The 21,061-nt window shown below is 41.7% G+C and overlaps 1 protein-coding gene across 1 annotated transcript; it reads left to right on the plus strand.

Moving 5' to 3' along the window:
• Window positions 1-569: 569 nt before the first annotated feature.
• Window positions 570-20,749, plus strand: drc1.L (dynein regulatory complex subunit 1 L homeolog; the record flags this gene model as incomplete). The annotated part of the gene is given in 18 exon segments (NM_001086371.1): window positions 570-614; window positions 3,501-3,635; window positions 4,911-4,998; window positions 6,013-6,125; window positions 7,311-7,494; window positions 8,268-8,405; window positions 11,137-11,223; window positions 11,935-12,057; window positions 12,826-12,965; window positions 13,825-13,959; window positions 14,038-14,276; window positions 16,066-16,175; window positions 16,901-16,990; window positions 17,100-17,171; window positions 18,069-18,187; window positions 19,867-20,007; window positions 20,092-20,194; window positions 20,460-20,749. Coding segments are annotated over 17 exon segments (2,073 nt in total). The 3' UTR covers window positions 20,523-20,749.
• Between the last annotated feature and the right edge of the window lie 312 nt (window positions 20,750-21,061).

Here is a 21,061-nt window from a genome sequence, read left to right on the forward strand (position 1 = left end):
AAAGGGACAGACACAATGACAGTTACACAGAACTATAAACCCAGTGAGAATGAGGAATGAATGGATATTGGGAAGTTGTATCAGGAGTCAGAGGCAGCAGTGCAGAGAATGAGGAATGAATGGATATTGGGAATTTACTTAGAATTATATTTTCAAAAATTCAGTTTTAGGGTGAAGTTCCCCTTTAAAGGGAGTGGTTAATACGTTTCTCTTTCCATTAAATAGAAGTATCGGTTGTGTCCAAGTCCCGCGAGTTCTTGGAATCTCACAGTTTCCTGTATAATAACAGACGCGCATAGGTTTGGCTGCAGCTTTATTCCGCTCCCTCCCACTGCATAGACGTCTCCGCCCTTTCAAGCCCTTTTTGACCAACCAGCGATAAGCTCCCGCCTTCTGGCACGATAGACCGCACACATAGGCGAATAGACACGTCAATCTTTAGGTCACCGCCCTTGTTTCGCCAGCTGTAACTATTAAATGTTTTCATTGGCCGTGGCTTTCTACTCTGCGTCATCGACAGCCTAGCTTCCAATTGGTTCAACTGGTCTCCCTGTGTCTCTTAGCAACGGGGAATGCTAACTGCATCACGTGACGTGAAGCGGCGACTGGAGCAGGTACTGGTGGGTCTGAGCGATACTGAGGGGAGAGCTCGGGTATTTGTTACCATGGGAGAGAGAGAGAGGGGCAGTGTGGAGGGGAATATTGATATGAGGGACACAGGGACTTTTTAGAGTATTTGTTTGTGTGGGAGGGGCATATTAATATTGTGGGAGGGGACTGTCTAGGAACCATGGGTCCAATATGGGGTATGGGCTGTTCTCCTTTAAATGAACTGTTAGTGTGATGTAGAGAGGGATATTCTGAGATAATTTGTAATTAGTTTTCATTTTTTATTATTTGTGGTTTTTGACTTATTTAGCTTTTTATTCAGCAGCTCTCCAGTTTGTAATTTCAGCCATCTGGTTGCTAGGGACCAAATCCCCCTAGCAACCATACACTGATTTGAATAACAGACTGGAATATGAAAGGGAGAGGCCCAAATAGAAAGAGGAGGAATAAAAAGTAACAATAACAATACATTTGTAGCCTTACAGAGCATTTGTTTGTTTAGATGGGGTCAGTGACCCCCGTTTGAAAGCTGCAAAGAGTCAGAAGAAGAAGGCAAATAATTAAAAAACTAAAAAGAAGAAAAAATGAATGTCAATTGAAAAGTTTCTTACAATGAGTCATCCTATAACATAGGTGAAAGTTAACTTAAAGGGGTAGTTCACCTTTAAATTAACTGTTGGTGTGATGTAAAACAATAACAATACCTTTGTAGCCGTTTTTTAGAAGGGAGTCCGCGACCCCTATTCGAAAGCTGAAAAGAGTCAGAAGAAAAAGGCAAATAACAATAAAACTATAAAAGATAAATGATGAAAACCAATTGAAAAGTTGCTTAGAATTGGCGGTTCTATAACATAATAAAAGTCACCTTAAAGGTGAACCAACCCTTTAAAGGTTTATAGTTATTATCAATAGGGAATCCATCAATTTAGGATTCAGCCTTTTTTTTTTTTAGCAGGAATCAGATTCGACTGAATCCCAATCCTTAAAATCATGTAGGAAGTAAAGACATTTTGCCTGTGCAAATTAGGGTTTGGATTCGGCATTCAGACGCATTTTTCACGAAGGATTCGGGGCTTCAGTCGAATCCAAAATAGTGGATCTCTAATGATCAGTAATGTGCTATTTCAGTGATGTTAGGGGGTTGCTGCCCATGCAGCTGATGGGCCCTACGATAGAGTCCTGCAGCGGGTCGGGTACCCGTGGATATCCGCGGGTTACCCTCAAAAACCTGCAGTACCATGCGGGTTTTTCGTTGAAGTTCAAGGTGAGGATATACCCGCGGGTCGGCGGTTCTGCGGGGTTGCGGGTCGGGCTGCAGGTCTTCTCAATATAAATATTTGCTCCTTTTTTCTGGTCAAGTCCACTTCCGATGATGTCATTTCCGGTACACAATGACAGCACTTCCGGTTTTACTCCCTTTTTTCTGATCATATCTACTTCCTGATTCTGGATGGTCAGCGGGTCGCGGGTCCGGGTTGCAGAGAAGGTACTTGCGGGTCGGGTTGCGGGTCCAAGCGGGTAAGAATGCGGGTTGCGGATTGCAGGTTGCGGGTACGGGTCGGGTTCAGGTCCCAAAAAATGGACCCGCGCAGGACTCTACCCTACGATTCTAATACTACTGAACAAATGTTGGTGCTGAGAGAGGGACTTGAGCAAAACAATCCCAGAAGCCTTTGCTGTCAGCCTGTGACATTCTCCCTCATGATGATCAATATTTCCCTTTCACTACAATTGCTTTATAAATAGGAGAGAGTGAAATAATCCAACAAGGGGAAACAAGATGATAAAATCTACACAGGGAAAGACGGGATCATATGAGCTTACACTCTAAGGCAGGATTTTGCCTGATATATATATAAACATTTCTGTACTGCACCGTTCGTATTAATTAAATCAATTTTCTAGAGAGCTAACTATCTTAAATCATATCCGAACATTAACCATATAATGGCTCCTAGATATCCAAATATAGTGCAAAAATGACCTTTTTCCTGATTGGCCTGGTGTATATACCACAGGCCCCACGTCTAAGGGTTCCCAAACACTTCAGCCTGTATGCATGTATCCCTAAAAGCGCACTCACCAAATTGGCCTGTCTGCATCGCTCCGAAACCCGTAGCCAAGGGTGTGTTTAGAATCCAAAAGTTTGGCAAGCACTTCCAGAAGCCACTCGGTAGATAAAAGATGAACTTTATTTCAACAGTTTAAAAACATCCGAAATCCTGACGCGTTTCATATACAAGATACAGTTTAAAAACATCCGAAATCCTGATGCGTTTCATATACAAGATACAGTTTAAAAACATCCGAAATCCTGACGCGTTTCATATACAAGAGACAGTTTAAAAACATCCGAAATCCTCACGTGTCTCATATACAAGAGACAGTTTAAAAACATCCGAAATCCTGACGCGTCTCGTATACAAGATACAGTTTAAAAACATCCGAAATCCTGACGCGTTTCAAATACAAGATACAGTTTAAAACATCCGAAATCCTGATGTGTTTCATATACAAGATACAGTTTAAAAACATCCGAAATCCTGACGCGTTTCATATATAAGATACAGTTTAAAAACATCCAAAATCCTGATGCGTTTCATATACAAGATACAGTTTAAAAACATCCGAAATCCTGACGCGTTTCATATACAAGATACAGTTTAAAAACATCTGAAATCCTCACGCGTCTCGTATACAAGAGACAGTTTAAAAACATCCGAAATCCTGGAGCGTTTCACATGCAAGATACGAAGTCATAGGCCTGTAAAGCTCATCTTCTATCTACCGAGTGGCTTCTGGAAGTGCTTGCCAAATTTTTGGATTTTGCCTGAGACACTGTGTATAGAGCATGACACTGGGTATATTTACTGTATTATTATTTGCCCCAGCTACACCATGAGTCTGTATGAGAGAGAGAGCGAGGAGAGCGCAGTCGCTGGCCCCTCATTGGACTCGGAGGATCAGCAGCAGCGAATTGAAGCCAGAAGACTTCGCATTGTGACTCGGATTGAAGCCAAGAGAAGGTGAGACTCAGTTTTACTGTATAGAAGTCACATGTCCTAGTCCTGGGCTCCCCTACCCACTGATTGTACTAAAAGTGAGTCTGAACTGCTGCATAGATACGCTCTGCCCATTGTTATTATGGTCACACATTGTAAAGAAGCACCTACTTTATAACGTTTGGGGAGTAAAGGTGGCCATACACGGGCCGATAAAAGCTGCAGACAGACCGTGTCGGCAGCTTATTGGCCCGTGTATGGGGCCCCCCGACGGACTTCACCAATCGAGATCTGGTCGAAAGTCGGCCAGATCTCGATCGGATGGGATGAAAAATCCGACCGCTCATTGCTATTCGTTAGGATCCGATCGTTGGGCCCTAGTGCCCACGATCGGATAAGCCCGATATTGCCCACCTCAAGGTGGGCATATCGGGGAGATATCCGCTCGTTTGGCGACATCGCCAAACGAGCAGATCTCTCAGTGTATGGCCACCTTAAGATGTGATGTTATTGGGTACTACATGGTGGCTAGTCATTCAGTAAGTCTGAGAATGAGATCTAATAATGACTATATACCCAAGTCTCACTGCTTTCCTACAAATTTACTTTGTGACCAATATTTAAACAGCAACACAGGTAGCAGACCCAGCGGCTGTTGGATAAGCTTGAGTATTGGGGTGATTCTACTGGCTTTTATGCTGTATCCCTGTGTATTAGGAGCTTGGTGCAGACACTGTGGGTGGAGAAGAGGTCACATCATTACAGCGGCGGATCTGTGAGAGGTGCCGAGTGGATGGTCACAATGAAGCAAAGCGAAAGGAGGAATCGGCACACGGGAACATATGCAATATGGGGTAAACCCCTATGTGTTTATTGCGTCAAATGATGCACAACGTTTCGGGGGCACGCCCCTTCGTCAGGTGATGTTGCAGACAATCTATACAACCCTTAAATAGCCTGCTTGGCCCTCCCACCGTGTAGAAAAAATACAAAAGTCACCTGACGAAGGGGCGTGCCCCCGAAACGTTGTGCATCATTTGACGCAATAAACACATAGGGGTTTACCCCATATTGCATATGTTCCTGTGTGCCGATTCCTCCTTTCGCTTTGCTTCATTGGAATTTGGGGGAATGCCGCCTTCCTAGAGGATTGTGCACCAGACAATCGAGTGAGGAAGGCTAGTGTGTGCGCTCACACTGAGTGGATGGTCACAACCTTCTTCTTGTCTTATCCCCAGTGCTCTCAAAGTAAAAGCCTAATACTGTATTTACTATTGTACTGTGTTACTGTGCTTATAGGGAGGCACTGGGGGAGGACCTAAAGATCCTTAAAAAGAAGACAGAAGAGCCCAGGAAAAGCCATAAGCAGACAGAGGACAGCAGACAGGTGAGACTGGAACACGACTGCTATTTCTCAGTACAGTATCAGTACAGGATATAAGAATAATAATTAGACTGTATACTAATAATTATATCAGATGACTGATAACAATCTCCACGCTGTAAAGGCAGGTGGAATATATTTCTCTTCTATATAAGGTTCAGGTTTGGGAAATGTAATACAAAATAGGCAAAGCCAAAATTTCATCCAACATTATTAAAGGGATACTGTCATGGGAAAAAATGTTTTTTTCCAAAACACATCAGTTAATAGTGCTGCTCCAGCAGAATTCTGCCCTTAAATCTGTTTCTCAAAAGAGCAAACAGATTTTTTTATATTTAATTTTGAAATCTGACATGGGGCTAGACATATTGTTGATTTCCCAGCTGCCCCCACTCATGTGACTTGTGCTCTGATAAACTTCAGTCTCTCTTTACTGCTGTACTGCAAGTTGGAGTGATATAACCCCCTCCCTTTCCCCCCAGCAGCCAAACAACAGAATAATGATAAGGTAACCAGATAGCAGCTCCCTAACGCAAGATGGTAGATCTAAGAACAGCACTCAATAGTAAAATCCAGGTCCCACTGAGACACATTCAGTTACATTGAGTAGGAGAAACAACAGCCTGCCAGAAAGCAGTTCCATCCTAAAGTGCTGGCTCTTTCTGAAATCACATGACCAGGCAAAATGACCTGAGATGCACCTACACACCAATATTACAACTAAATACACTTGCTGCTTCAGGAATGACATTTTATATTGTACAGTGAATTATTTGCAGTGTAAACAGTGTCATTTAGAAATAAAAACTACATCGTAAAAATCCTGACAGAATTCCTTTAAGGCCAGGGCCACCTGGGACAAACTGCTTCTCTCAGGGAGGGAATGAGTGACAAGCCCCTGCAAATTCAATTTATAGGGGTTGGTAAGGGCAGAGTGTTGAGTTTGAATGGTGACAATATTACTGGGAGCCACTTGGGTTTATTAGTCATACAAAGAACTATTCTCTTTCCCCACAGAGACTGGGCAAGCTTGTGAATGATGGCTCCCAGCTGGTGACCAATATCCAGATAGCCACCGATGCCAGAGAGACCCAGAGGCGGGGGGAGGAGGAGGAACTCAAGAGACTCAGGTATCAGAGTTGGCTGAAAGGGATTCCATTTATTTATACCCAAATCCAGGATGCAATAGAACTGTATAAAGCTAATAATCATTAATGAAGAATTCATTACAGTAATGGGTGGGCTTCCAGTTTCCCCCAGCATCCGTGATTGGAAGCATTCAGAACTAAAGCTTTGCTGGGAGTTGTAGTTCTGGAACATGTGCAGTATCAGGTCCCATCATGCTAATAAAGTATGGAGTTATTCATATGACCATTGTTAAGTGGTTGAAGGAAAATACAGAAGAGTCAGTTTTTTGGCTCATATCTCTGTGATTAATTTAGGGATGCACCAAATCCACTATTTTAGATTCAGCCGAATAACGAACTGAATCCTAATTTGCATATTCAAATTAGGGGTGGGAAGGGGAAAACATTTTTTACTTCCTAGTTTTGTTACAAAAAGTCACGCAATTTCCCGCCCCACCCCTAATTTGCATATGCAAATTAGGATTTGTATTCGGTTTGGCCTGGCATAAGGATTCGGCGGAATCCAAACCCTGCTGAAAAAGGCTGAATCCCTAACTGAATTCTGGATTTGGTGCATCCCTAGATTAATCTGCCCCATCAAACACCCAATCCTGCCTTTGTGTTGAAGGTTGCAGGGGGCATATAAGGAGGAAGGGGGGGATAGGAATTGGGGGAGAGAGATGTGGAGCTAGAGATAGAAAAGGATTGAAGAAGAAGAAGGGGTAACTAATGGGTTAGGAGAGAGGGACACAGAGATAAGAGGTTGAGTACAAATAGGGCATATAGTGCAGTTGGAGGGAGGTAGAAAAGGAGCAGGGAAAATAAAGAGCAAGTTGATCAGATAAAGATAATGCAGGGGAGACAATGAGGAATATATAGTATGGAGGGACAAATCAGGAGCAGAAGAGGGAATGGGGGAGATTGGGGAAGGTAGAAATGAAGAGATGGGGAGATGGAGCTGAGGGGAAGCAGAGAGTGTGGGAAGGATAAAGAAGGAGGAGGAGGACGAGAAGGGAAACAGGGAGCAGAGGGAGCAGAGGGAGTCAGCAAGAGAGAAGAGGAAACAGAGAACAAGTTGCACAGAGTGATAGGAAGAAGGGAAGGAGGAAATGAACAGGGAAGATACAAGGATGAACAATGGCAGGGACTCTGTTTAATTCCATGAATTATGGCTTGTTGCCTTGACAGGAGAGAGAAGCTGGACAATGAGGCCAAGAGCAGCCTAGAGAAGTTTGAAGAGATCACCAAGAGATGGACATTAGACAAAGCCAAGCAGGTCCCCCAGAAGATGTGGGAGATTCTGAATACACAACAGCAGCAGTGCGCCCAGCTCATCGAGGACAAGAATAACCTCATCAGTGACCTCCAGAAGGTGCAACTTCACCGTAACCCTCACCGCAACTTCGGCCTGAAGCTTGGGGCTCATAGGATTTGTACAGATAAATAATGGCAGCCAATTGTGGCTGATCTCTCACAGTACCTTGCAGTGGCGGGTAGTTATGTATTATCAGTATTTATGTATCATCAGAATGCCAGTATTACTGTAATGTCCTCTATAACGAGGGCTTAGCAGCACCCCCTAGTGGCACATAGATGTTTCTCAGCTAAAATATTCTCACTCAAAATGATGTTGGTTTGTTCCCAGTGATTATTATTACGGATGGGATTTGGCCTATATCAGCAGGATTCGACCGAATCCTTCTTCCCGGCCGAACCGAATCCGAATTTGTATATGCAAATTAGGGGCAGGGAGGGAAATCGCGTGACTTTTTGTCACAAAACAAGGAAGTAAAAAATGTTCCCACCCCTAATTATAATATGCAAATACGGATTCTGATTCGGTTTGATATTCGACCAAATCTTTCGCAAAGGATTCGAGAATCCAAAATAGTGGATTCGGTGCATCCCTAATTATCATAAGTATTAATAAGTACAATCAGTGGGACTTGTTCTGTGGTGAGCTCTCAAGTATAGAAGCCACTTTATCTGGCTGCAAATCATCTGACTGGGCCTTACTGTATAGCAGAGGATCAGGGGCCCCTATGTAAATCAGTAATAATTGCATTTCAGCCTGGGCACCTATAAAAAAGTAAAGGGGTACTGTGGTCATAAAAATACAAGTAATTCCATGTCTCACACCCTCAGGAGCTGCGGAGGAAAGACGACCAGTACGTGAAGGATCTGAAGAAACAGGCGGAGGACATAGACCTGCTGGTGGAGAGAATGGAGGAGCAGATTAAGAACTTAATCAAGACCTACCGCCAGGAGCTCCTGCAGATCGAGGTAGAGTTGCCACCTTTTCTGGAAAAAAAATACAGACCTTCCTATATATTTACCTTTTTCCCTATTAATAACATTGAGATCACTGACCTTCCTATATATTTATCTTTATTCCCTATTAATAACATTGGGATCACTGACCTTCCTATATATTTATCTTTATTCCCTATTAATAACATTGGGATCATATCACTGACCTTCCTGTATATTTATCTTTATTCCCTATTAATAACATTGGGATCACTGACTTTCCTATATATTTATCTTTATTCCCTATTAATAACATGGGGATCACTGACCTTCCTATATATTTATCTTTATTCCCTATTAATAACATTGGGATCACTGACCTTCCTATATATTTATCTTTATTCCCTATTAATAACATTGAGATCACTGACCTTCCTGTATATTTATCTTTATTCCCTATTAATAACATTGGGATCACTGACCTTCCTATATATTTACCTTTTTCCCTATTAATAACATTGGGATCACTGACCTTCCTATATATTTACCCTTTTCCCTATTAATAACATTGAGATCACTGACCTTCCTATATATTTACCTTTTTCCCTATTAATAACATTGAGATCACTGGCCTTCCTATATATTTACCCTTTTCCCTATTAATAACATTGGGATCACTGACCTTCCTATATATTTATCTTTATTCCCTATTAATAACATTGGGATCACTGACCTTCCTATATATTTATCTTTATTCCCTATTAATAACATTGGGATCACTGACCTTCCTATATATTTATCTTTATTCCCTATTAATAACATTGGGATCACTGACCTTCCTATATATTTATCTTTATTTCCTATTAATAACATTAGGATCACTGACCTTCCTATATATTTATCTTTATTCCCTATTAATAACATTGGGATCACTGACCTTCCTATATATTTATCTTTATTCCCTATTAATAACATTGGGATCACTGACCTTCCTATATATTTATCTTTATTCCCTATTAATAACATTGGGATCACTGACCTTCCTATATATTTATCTTTATTTCCTATTAATAACATTAGGATCACTGACCTTCCTATATATTTATCTTTATTCCCTATTAATAACATTGGGATCACTGACCTTCCTATATATTTATCTTTTTCCCTATTAATAACATTGGGATCAACCATTATTTTTACCGGCTAGGCCGGTAAAATACCGGCCAGGTAGCAACCCTAGATCGAGTTAGGTATCCATAGGGTACTATATTCTGCATGGAGAAACAATATGGCTGCTCTCATGATTGGGACTGACACTTTAAGGGGCAGATTTATTTACAGTCGAATTTTCAAAAATATTTTATGGTTAAAACTGTCTAATTTGACTATGGAGTTATACAAATTAGATTCAAGGTTTTTTTAAAAAATTCTAATTCGATTTCCGACATTTATCATACTCTGGCTCTTTAAGAATTCGAATTTGACTATTCGCCACCTTAAACCAACTGAATTACAGTATAAGTCAATGGGAGAGGTCTAGGGATCAATTTGGAGATGTTTGCAGCCTTCCTGACATTCAAGAAAAAATTCGAATCGAGTTTGATCGAATTTGATTCGAACTAGCTATTACGAAGGTTAAAAATAGGTTGAACTTTATGGAGGTGTGTCTTTTTTCAACCTAACTTACTATGTTACTATGAATTTGATTCAAAATTAGATTTTATTAATACATTTCAGCAATTCAAATTTAGAATTTTGGGGAGTTTTAAAAAACGCTTCTTAAATGTGCCTCTTTGTGTAAATTAGTCACCAGTCGTTTGTGAACTATAAATAGTTTGTTGGCAGATCTGATCATAATTTCTAGAGACTTGGGGAAAATAATGAAAGAAAAAGTGAATATTCTTGTGACACTTTCACCAAATCCCAGTGATTTCATAAGGTTGTCTTTTCAATGAAAGAATTTGATATATTTAGTAGAAATACTAATAAATACACACATAAATCCAGCTGCAGCGATGCAGTCCTAGAATAGATCTGTCAACTAGTGATGGAAATGATAAATAATCTGCTGGAGGGAGACTTAAAGGAACAGTTCAGTGTGAAAATAAAAACTGGGTAAATAAATAGACTGCAAAATAAATAATGTATCTAATATAGTTAGTTAGGCAAAAATGTAATGTATAAAGGCTGGAGTGAGTGGATGTGTAACATAATAGCCAGAACACTACTTCCTGCTTTTCAGCTCTCTAACTCTGAGTTAGTCAGTGACTATAAGGGGGGCCACATGGGACATAACTGTTCAGTGAGTTTGTAATTGATCCTCAGCATTCAGCTCAGATTCAAAAGCAACAGTTATGTCCCATGTGCCCCCTCAAGTCTCTGATTGGTTACTGTATGGTAACCAGGGTAACCAGTCAGTGGAAAGCAAGAGAGCTGAAAAGCAGGAAGTAGTGTTCTGGCTATTATGTTACACATCCACTCACTCCAGCCTTTATACATTACATTTTTGCCTAACTAACTCTATTAGATACAATTTTTTTTTGCACAGCCTATTTATTTACCCAGTTTTTATTTTTATATTGAGCAATTCCTTTACAACTGTATTAGTGGCGACTGTCTGCCCATCACTATTTCTGCCCCTCATTGTAGCACAATCTGGATTAAAAGGCGTAAGCACAAATAATGATTCACCCCAGAGCCCTGCAAGTTGTCTGTTCCCTGTAGTAATCTTTATTTACACTGATGTGTTTTACCCTTGTTACAGAAAGTCTTTGAGTTGGAACGGCGGGAGCTTTTAACAGCAAATAGGAATACATGGGAGCAAGGGATGCAAGGCCGAAGGGACAAGGAGGTAAAACTGGATTTGGGATGAGATGAACTGCTTCAATTACACTTACATTAAAGCATCTTAGTAACAAAATAGGAAAATCTCTCTGTTTTATGTAGAATCTGGGGCTAGAACCTTTTATCCTACTCTCTGTGTTCCTGCTGAATTGTGCTTAGTACAGGGAATGCCTATGCTGCCATAGTTTTATGGGATCTCTCTGTACAGACTATGAGCAAACTTAGGGGACTGTTCCTGCTGAATTGTGCTTAGTACAGGGAATACCTATGCTGCCATAGTTTTATGGGATCTCTCTGTACAGACTATGAGCAAACCTAGGGACTGTTCCTGCTGAATTGTGCTTAGTACATGGAATACCTATGCTGCCATAGTTTTATGGGATCTCTCTGTACAGACTATGAGCAAACTTAGGGGACTGTTCCTGCTGAATTGTGCTTAGTACAGGGAATACCTATGCTGCCATAGTTTTATGGGATCTCTCTGTACAGACTATGAGCAAACTTAGGGGACTGTTCCTGCTGAATTGTGTTTAGTACAGGGAATACCTATACTGCCATAGTTTTATGGGATCTCTCTGTACAGACTATGAGCAAACTTAGGGGCTGTTCCTGCTGAATTGTGCTTAGTACAGGGGAATAAAGACAACCCTATATTTAGTATAAAGCCAGACAAGGTGCTGCAGATTCTTTCTCCTCATCTATTTTTCTCACCCCACAGCTCGAGAGCCTGATGTCCCGGATGAAGAAGGTGGAGGAGTATGAGAATCAACTGAAGCAGCTGAGGGTGCAGGATGGGGAGGAATATAATATGATCAAGATCAAACTGGAGACTGATGTTCAGGTGGGTGATGAGTTACTTCCTGTGAATGATGTTATTAAACAACTTCTGAGCCTTAATCTTAAATTATTGTGTGACCAGAACATTCTGTATTTATTTATCATTGGGTGGGTATTGCCCTATTGAAAAAAAAGAGGTTGTTCAGCTTTAAAGGATAAACCCTAAAAATGAATGTGGCTAAAAATTTCCTATTTTCTATAGTGAACTTATTGCACGAGGCTAAAGTTTGAGCTTGTCAATAGCAGCAATGATCCAGGACTTCAAACTTGTCACAGGGGGTCACCATCTTGGAAAGTGTCTGTGACACTCACATGCTCAGTGGGCTCTGATTGGCTGTTGAGAAGCTAAGCTTAGGGCTCGTCACTAATTATCCAGCAGAAAATGAGCTTCCCTGGCTGTAATATAAGCTGATGCTACAGGTTTGCTGATTATTCAATTCTGATGCTAATTGCACTGGTTTCTGTGCTGCCATGTAGTAATTATGTGTATTAATTACTAATCAGCCTTATATTGTGACATTTCTATTCTATGTGTACTGTATATTGTGAGTGGCTCCCTAAGCTCAGTAAGTGACAGCAGCACAGAGCATGTGAATCAGTAATTCAGCAGAAAAGAAGATGGGGAGCTACTGGGGCATCTTTGGAGACACAGATCTTTACTGCTAAAGGGCTGTGGTTGCCTTGGGCTGGTACAGAAGCACAAAACATCATGTACAACATTTCTACCTACTTCTTTAGTTAGGCTTTACTTCTCCTTGTGTGTGTGCATTAGATCCTACAGCAACAGTTGCAGCAGATGAAGGCCACGTACCAGCTGAACCAGGAGAAGCTCGAGTACAACTACCAAGTGCTGAAGAAGCGAGACGAGGAGAACACCATCACTAAATCCCAGCAGAAACGCAAGATTACCCGGTATGGAAAATCCTGTCCCATACGGGGGGTTCAGCAGTTTGGGATTTCATCAGCTGTCTGGTTGCTAGGGTACATATTCACCTTAGCAACCAGAAAGTGGATACATAAAAAAAGCTGAATAATATAGATAAATAATGAGAACACAAGGAAATCATCTTTTTGGCTTCTGGGGTCAGTGACCCCCATTTTATCTCCCGTGAGACTGTGACAATCTATGGGTCTCAACATTGCACATTTAAAGGGGATGTTCACCTTCCAAACGCTTTTTTCAGTTCAATTGTTTTCAGTCTGTACACCAGAAATAAAGAATTTTTTCAATGACTTTCCATTTTTTTTTCTACAGTTTTTTCAAAATCTAAGTTTAAAGTTGAATGTCCCTGTCTCTGGTGTTTGAGTCTGGCAGCTCAGTAACTCAGGTGCAGACTCTGAACTGTTACAAGCAGTTCTGGAAGGGGGGTCGCCGACCCTGTAAACTGTTCTAAATTGATACATTTAGTTGATCCATTTCTGAGCAGCATCTCTGGAGTATTAGCAACTATTGTATCAAGTCTAACAGCTGCCTGTAATGAAACCCAGAGATTCTGCTCAGCAGGGACATACACAAGAAATGTATCAACTAAATGTATACATTTAGAACAGTTTACAGGGTCGGTGACCCCTCTTCCCAAAGCTGCTTTAGAAGGTGAGAAATTACACTTTAAACTTCAATATTAGAAATACACATAGAAAATAGAAACTCATTGGAAAAGGTGGTTATTTCTGGTGATCTATCTGAAAACAAGTAGGTGTTTGAAAGTAAACAACCCCGTTAAAGGGATATTGCCCATATGTGGCTAACTGTGTGGCCAATGTCATTCAGGCTGCAGGATGTGCTGAACAATCTGAGGCTCAAGCAGGCCAAGCAAGTGAAACAGTATAAAGAGGAGAACCAGTCCCTGATGGACGACTATAAGAGGATAGTGGAGCAGTACAAAGAGTTACAGAAGAAGATGAGGTGGGTGATATTACATCACAAGCCACAGTGGTGGCCACATTGTGTACAGGTCTGGGCTGATACGGGTCTCTCTGGCAGGCATTTCTCTGCTGTGGATGCCAAGATGTTTCAGGACATCTGGCTAATGAATGAAGAGGAGATGAAGCAGCTGGTCCAAAAGGCCCTGGAAGCTGATCAAATAATTCAGGAGCAGCAGCTGGGGATGTGCTGGGAGCCACCGGACCTTTGCTTCATGGACAATGTTGGGCCACTGCTGGGAAAGCTCAAGGACCAAAAGTCAGCGATGAGCTTAGCGCAAGAAGTCATGTCTTCTCATGGTGAGTTATTGGTTCCAGCACGTGAGCTATTGGTTTTAGCTGGTGAGTAATTGGGTCTGGCTGATCATATATAAATAAATATATTGGTCCTTGCTGGAGAGTTATTGGGTCTAGCTGGCTAGTTATTGATTCAGGCTCCTTGTCATTGGTTCCTGAATAAAAGTTACTTGTTCCTGATGATAAGTTACTGGTTCCTGATGATAAGTTACTGGTTCCTCATGACAAGTTACTGGTTCCTGATGATGAGGTAATGGTTCCTATGATAAATTACTGGTTCCTGATGATGAGTTACTGGTTCCTACTGATGAGTTACTGGTTCCTGATGATGAGGTACTGGTTCCTGTGATAAATTACTGGTTCCTGATGATGAGTTACTGGTTCCTGTGATAAATTACTGGTTCCTGATGATGATTTTCTGGTTCCTGCTTATGAATTACTGGTTCCTGTCGATAAGTTACTGGTTCCTGCTGAGTCATTGGTTCCTGATGATAAGTTACTGGTTCCTGCTGATGAGTTACTGGTTCCTGCTGATGAGTTACTAGTTCCGGACGATAAGTTACTGGTTCCTGCTGAGTCAATGGTTCCTGATGATGAGTTACTGGTTCCTGCTGATAAGTTACTGGTTCATTCTAATGAGTTACTGGTTCCTGCTGATGAGTTACTGGGTTCTGCTGAGTCATTGGTTCCTGATGATGAGTTACTTGTTCCTGCTTATGAGTTACTGGTTCCTTACGATAAGTTACTGGTTCATGCTAATGAGTTACTGGTTCCTGCTGATGAGTTACTGGGTTCTGATGAGTCATTGATTACCGATGATGAGTTACTGGTTCCTGATGATAAGTTACTGGTTCCTGCTGAGTCATTGGTTTCTGATGATGAGTTACTTGTTCCTGCTTATGAGTTACTGGTTCCTTACGATAAGTTACTGGTTCATGCTAATGAGTTACTGGTTCCTGCTGATGAGTTACTGGGTTCTGATGAGTCATTGATTCCCAATGATGAGTTACTGGTTCCTGATGATAAGTTACTGGTTTCTGCTGATGGTAAGTTATTGGTTCCTACTGATGAGTTACTGGTTCTTGATGATAAGTTACTGGTTCCTGCTGATGAGTTACTGGTTCCTGATGATAAGTTACTGGTTCCTGATGATAAGTTACTGGTTCCTGATGATAAGTTACTGGTTCCTGATAAGTTACTGGTTCCTGATGATAAGTTACTGGTTCCTGATGACAAGTTACTGGTTCCTGATGATAAGTTACTGGTTCCTGATGATAAGTTACTGGTTCCTTATGATGAGTTACTGGTTCCTGCTGTCCCTCCCTGCCAAATGACCCCTGCAGATATACTGCTGATGGGAAAATATTGAAACTAAAGTTTAAATCCAGCTTCTCTGCACATTTCAACCCTCCTGCAGCTGCCCTGACTGATGCCTGTTTAGAGGGTTTAGAGTGTAAGCTGTGTGGTTGGGGAGGTGACTGGGAGCTTGCCGTGCCATTGTATGAATACAGGGTAGAGAGGCGCTACAAGTGAAAGCTGCTAAATCCAGTACTGAGAATAGCAGGGTGAGTTGCACCTTTATAGTAGTGAAACAAAACACAGGGAAACGCATTCCACTGCCCCCTCTTAATATTTCCATTAGACAAATACAAAGGGAAAGTTGAACCTCACAGAGACATTCTGCTCAATCATATCTTGTATACACATGTATACAGGATATATATAGATACATAGAATCAGGTACATCTGTTCCATCATTTTCTCATTTGTGTCCCTGTTTCCTTTCTTTCAGCACCCGGTGACCAGAGTTCAGCCAGCGAGGGAGAGACAGACGGACAACAGTGCCGGGAGATCTCTGCAGAGACTGTTAAACACATCCTGGAGTTACTCTGCGATGAGTCTGTAGGTATCATCATGTACAGCTATGGTTATCCAGAATGCTCTGGAACTGGGGTTTTCCGGGTTAACGGATCTTAACTGCTGCATGAAGACGGAATTAGGAGAAACAGATGCTGAGAGAGGAATAGTGAACATAAACTTGATTATTTCAGAAACAATTCAGAATATTTAAATGATTGTATTTAGAAAAGTTCTCATTTCAGTATGAGGAAGCTTCTATCAAATTTTCATTTTTGTGATAGTTCCCCTTTAAATGTAAACATTAAATAAATCCAATAGGCTGGTTTTGCCTTCAATAAGGGTTAAAGGTTGGTTCATCTTCAAGTAAGCTTTTAGTATGGTATAGATTAGCATTCTAAGCAACTTTTCAATTGGTCTTCATTATTTATTTGTTATAGTTTTTTGTAATGAATTGCCTTCTTCTTTTGACTCTCTGCAGCTTTCAAATGGGGTTCACTGACCCCATTTAAACAGCAAATACTCTGTAAGGCTACACATGTATTGTTATTGCTACTTTTTTTCCCTCATCTTTCTTTTCAGGCCTCTCCTATTCATATTCCAGTCTCTCGTTTAAATCAATTCATGGTTGCTAGGATTTTTTTTGGATCCTAGCAACCAGTTGGCTGAAATTGCAAACTGGAGAGCTGCTGAATAAAAAGCTAATAATGCTTTAATGCAAAATACAATTGTGTCCTGTAAAGACCCCCATTGTGTTGCTTCTGTTACAGGGCTTCCTGATAGAGAACAAACTCACACGGCTGTTGTCCCCCCTGGAGAGGGATGAGAAGTCCCTCATTAAACTGGACTCCATTTTCGGGGTATGTTATGCACAATTTAGTCCTAATATTATGTAAGGTATATATATAATATGATTAAAGAAGCTCTAATATGATATATTATATATGATTGATTGATGTTTGTGCCCAGGCTCTTGGCGTGACAGTGGAGGAGGACGTGTACAAGTTGGTGGAGTTCCTGTGTAGGTACAAGAGAGAACCGGTGAGTGATCATTAGTACTGAACCAAAATAACGTTTCCTGCAGCCAATGATACTGGGAGATTCTGGGCAACCTGTGCTCTTCTGTGATAGCCGTCCCCAGAGGCAGATTATCATTAAGGCTTGGAGAGGCTAAGTCTCCCCAAACCCAAAAATTAAAAGAAAAAATAAATAAATTCATCTGTCTCACCAATGTGTCTATTTGAGCTTGTTTTAGGGGAGGGTGCTGCTGACTAGTGTCTTTAGATAAATAAAATCTCTATTTGGTGACTTACCCATTAGTGATGTGCGGGCCGACCCTATACCCACGGGTTCTGGTCGACCTCGCACTGCTCCTCGCCACCTTCAAATGCCGACTTCTGGGTTCTGGTTTTATAGTCTTGCGTCTGCTCGCCCTGCCCCTTTTGTGATTTCATTGTGACGTCATCGGCGTGGCCGGTCTATAAAAGGACCCCGGTAGCGCGTGCGCGGGCTGGAGCAGGGCGGGTAAAGGTCGGGTGCAAGACCTATTACCGATACTCCACTTGCGCTCCTCTTCAGAAAAGGCGACGGTCCATCGTACGGCACTCGATTTCTCCTCCCTGCCTTCTATAGGAGATAGCCAGGGAGGAGAAACCGAGTGCCATACGATGGATCAATAAAATCACCCTCAGCCTATGGGTGTCTGATATAACTCACAGACACCTTCAGCTGTCACACAAACACCCGCTAAAAGTCACAGGCGCCAGAATTCCCAAATATGCCGTTATCTATAGTGAGTGTACATGTAGTTTGTGTTCCCACAGAGAAGATCGAGTTTTATATTTGTATCACGTTCCATTAAGGATATACAACCTGCAGCTCTTTAGGGTTAGTTCTCCTTTAATCCAGCTGATGCTCACTGCTGTGTGTTTGTTTGAGCAGGAGGAAGGAGACGCAGGGGGGAGCCTGGAACCCGGGTCTAAAGCTCACGGACTAATCTATCCCAATGATGTTCTGAGAGCCGTCAAGGCTTTTGTTATGGACTTCCAGAAACCCAGGTTTGTGCTCAGATTATTCTCTCATGGATGATATAAAGGATCCCAAGCTCATGTTTATTCTTCTCAACCAACATAATAAAATAGGATTCTCTATTATTTCTTAGGGTGACTTTTTTAAGTATCATTTATTAGTTTCTTCCCTTAACCTGCCATTCAGTTGCACCCACATGTGATCATGCTGTTTGGGAGTTGGTCCCCTGTACAAAGCACAATTCAGCAGGAACAGTCCCCTAAGTTTGCTCATAGTCTGTACAGAGAGATCCCATAAAACTATGGCAGCATAGGTATTCCCTGTACTAAGCACAATTCAGCAGGAACAGTCCCCTAAGTTTGCTCATAGTCTGTACAGAGAGATCCCATAAAACTATGGCAGCATAGGTATTCCCTGTACTAAGCACAATTCAGCAGGAACAGTCCCCTAAGTTTGCTCATAGTCTGTACAGAGAGATCCCATAAAACTATGGCAGCATAGGTATTCCCTGTACTAAGCACAATTCAGCAGGAACAGTCCCTTAATTTGCTCATAGTTGTACAGAGAGATCCCATAAAACTATGGCAGCATAGGTATTCCCTGTACTAAGCACAATTCAGCAGGAACAGTCCCCTAAGTTTGCTCATAGTCTGTACAGAGAGATCCCATAAAACTATGGCAGCATAGGTATTCCCTGTACTAAGCACAATTCAGCAGGAACAGTCCCCTAAGTTTGCTCATAGTCTGTACAGAGAGATCCCATAAAACTATGGCAGCATAGGTATTCCCTGTACTAAGCACAATTCAGCAGGAACAGTCCCCTAAGTTTGCTCATAGTCTGTACAGAGAGATCCCATAAAACTATGGCAGCATAGGTATTCCCCTGTACTAAGCACAATTCAGCAGGAACAGTCCCCTAAGTTTGCTCATAGTCTGTACAGAGAGATCCCATAAAACTATGGCAGCATAGGTATTCCCTGTACTAAGCACAATTCAGCAGGAACAGTCCCTAAGTTTGCTCATAGTCTGTACAGAGAGATCCCATAAAACTATGGCAGCATAGGTATTCCCTGTACTAAGCACAATTCAGCAGGAACAGCCCCTAAGTTTGCTCATAGTCTGTACAGAGAGATCCCATAAAACTATGGCAGTATAGGTATTCCCTGTACTAAGCACAATTCAGCAGGAACAGTCCCCTAAGTTTGCTCATAGTCTGTACAGAGAGATCCCATAAAACTATGGCAGCATAGGTATTCCTCTGTACTAAGCACAATTCAGCAGGAACAGTCCCTAAGTTTGCTCATAGTCTGTACAGAGAGATCCCATAAAACTATGGCAGCATAGGTATTCCTGTACTAAGCACAATTCAGCAGGAACAGTCCCCTAAGTTTGCTCATAGTCTGTACAGAGAGATCCCATAAAACTATGGCACATAGGTATTCCCTGTACTAAGCACAATTCAGCAGGAACAGTCCCCTAAGTTTGCTCATAGTCTGTACAGAGAGATCCCATAAAACTATGGCACATAGGTATTCCCTGTACTAAGCACAATTCAGCAGGAACAGCCCCTAAGTTTGCTCATAGTCTGTACAGAGATATGATGAAGATGATGTAACTGCTGGTGTTAGGAAATGAATTGAGGTAAATGTGATTGACTGTCACTTTCTGGGCTGCACAGCAGAATAAAACCTTGTTTTGTTGGTTTCAGGGGGAAAGTGTCTCGTCTGAGGCTGATGGAGGAAAGAGACAGCAGGGAGGACACAGAATACTGGGCGGCAGCAGCAAAAGCCATTCCTGAGTCACGACTTAGAGTGTGGGATGCGCTGGAATCTGCTTTGGAGAAATATTAGTGAGTGCCCTGAGCATAGTCCTGTGTGCAGCCATCTTGTTTCCTGCATCCTCCCCTCTAACCAATCATTGTGCTTTGATTCAGTGATGTTCTTGGCAGTCGGGGGCAGCTGATAACAGAGACAGTGAGTCTGAGACAGCAGAACACGGAGCTACGGACTCTGCTCCACCAGTACCTCAACTCCAAAGTGAGTCTGTACCCACATGTCACCCCTCCATTCCTCCTTATAATCAGGATTCAAATACGCCAATTGTCCTTAAAATAAATCTCATTTAGAGAAAAATTGTGTGGGGGGAGGGGTTTATTTGCAGCAATAAGGTTTACTTGTTCCACTGTAGTAAGAAAAGCTGAATTCTGATTGGTTTATGTGAGTTACTAGTATGGAATCAAACCATCCAGATTAGATCTGCATATCCCTCTATATATATATATTTTATTCTCATGTGTTTCAGATCAATGTGGAACTGGAAATCCCTCCAACCCAAATGATGCAAGGGGAGTATCCTCACACGTGATTGGACGTCTGCCGAAAAACCTGACCTAAACTGGCGCTTTTTGCCAGGTGATCCTCTGACTTTCTCCAATAAATGATGTTTGTTATTATAAAAAGGCTCCTGGGATTGGCTTGTTATCTGATGCCTCCTGTAACCATTGACCAATGAGAATGGGAATACAGTCCATGTGACTGCCGCTTTCTCTAATGGTTGAATTGAGATCTCGCACATAAATCACATGAGCCTTTTATTGTTTCCAGGTTTCCTTTTAATCCAATGTAAATGAGTGACAAGACACATCTCATACAAAACACGGCTTAGAAAAAATAATTTCATATCAATTTCCGGGAATAGAACAAGTTGGTCCCTTGTGCTTCACTGAGAGGAGGGGCCCCAAAAAATAGACTCAAATTCTCTCTTACCGAGTGTTGTGCAACTTCAAGTCTCATATGTCGTTCAGCGGCCCCTGATATAATATGTGTCATTTCTTAATACAATAATGGGGCATTTGTGCTTTCCCCAAAGATATTTTAATTTATTTATAAATATTCCCTGTGCCC

The sequence above is a fragment of the Xenopus laevis genome, chromosome 5L (genome assembly GCF_017654675.1).
Source record: "Xenopus laevis strain J_2021 chromosome 5L, Xenopus_laevis_v10.1, whole genome shotgun sequence".
In the NCBI taxonomy this organism is placed as follows: domain Eukaryota; kingdom Metazoa; phylum Chordata; class Amphibia; order Anura; family Pipidae; genus Xenopus; species Xenopus laevis.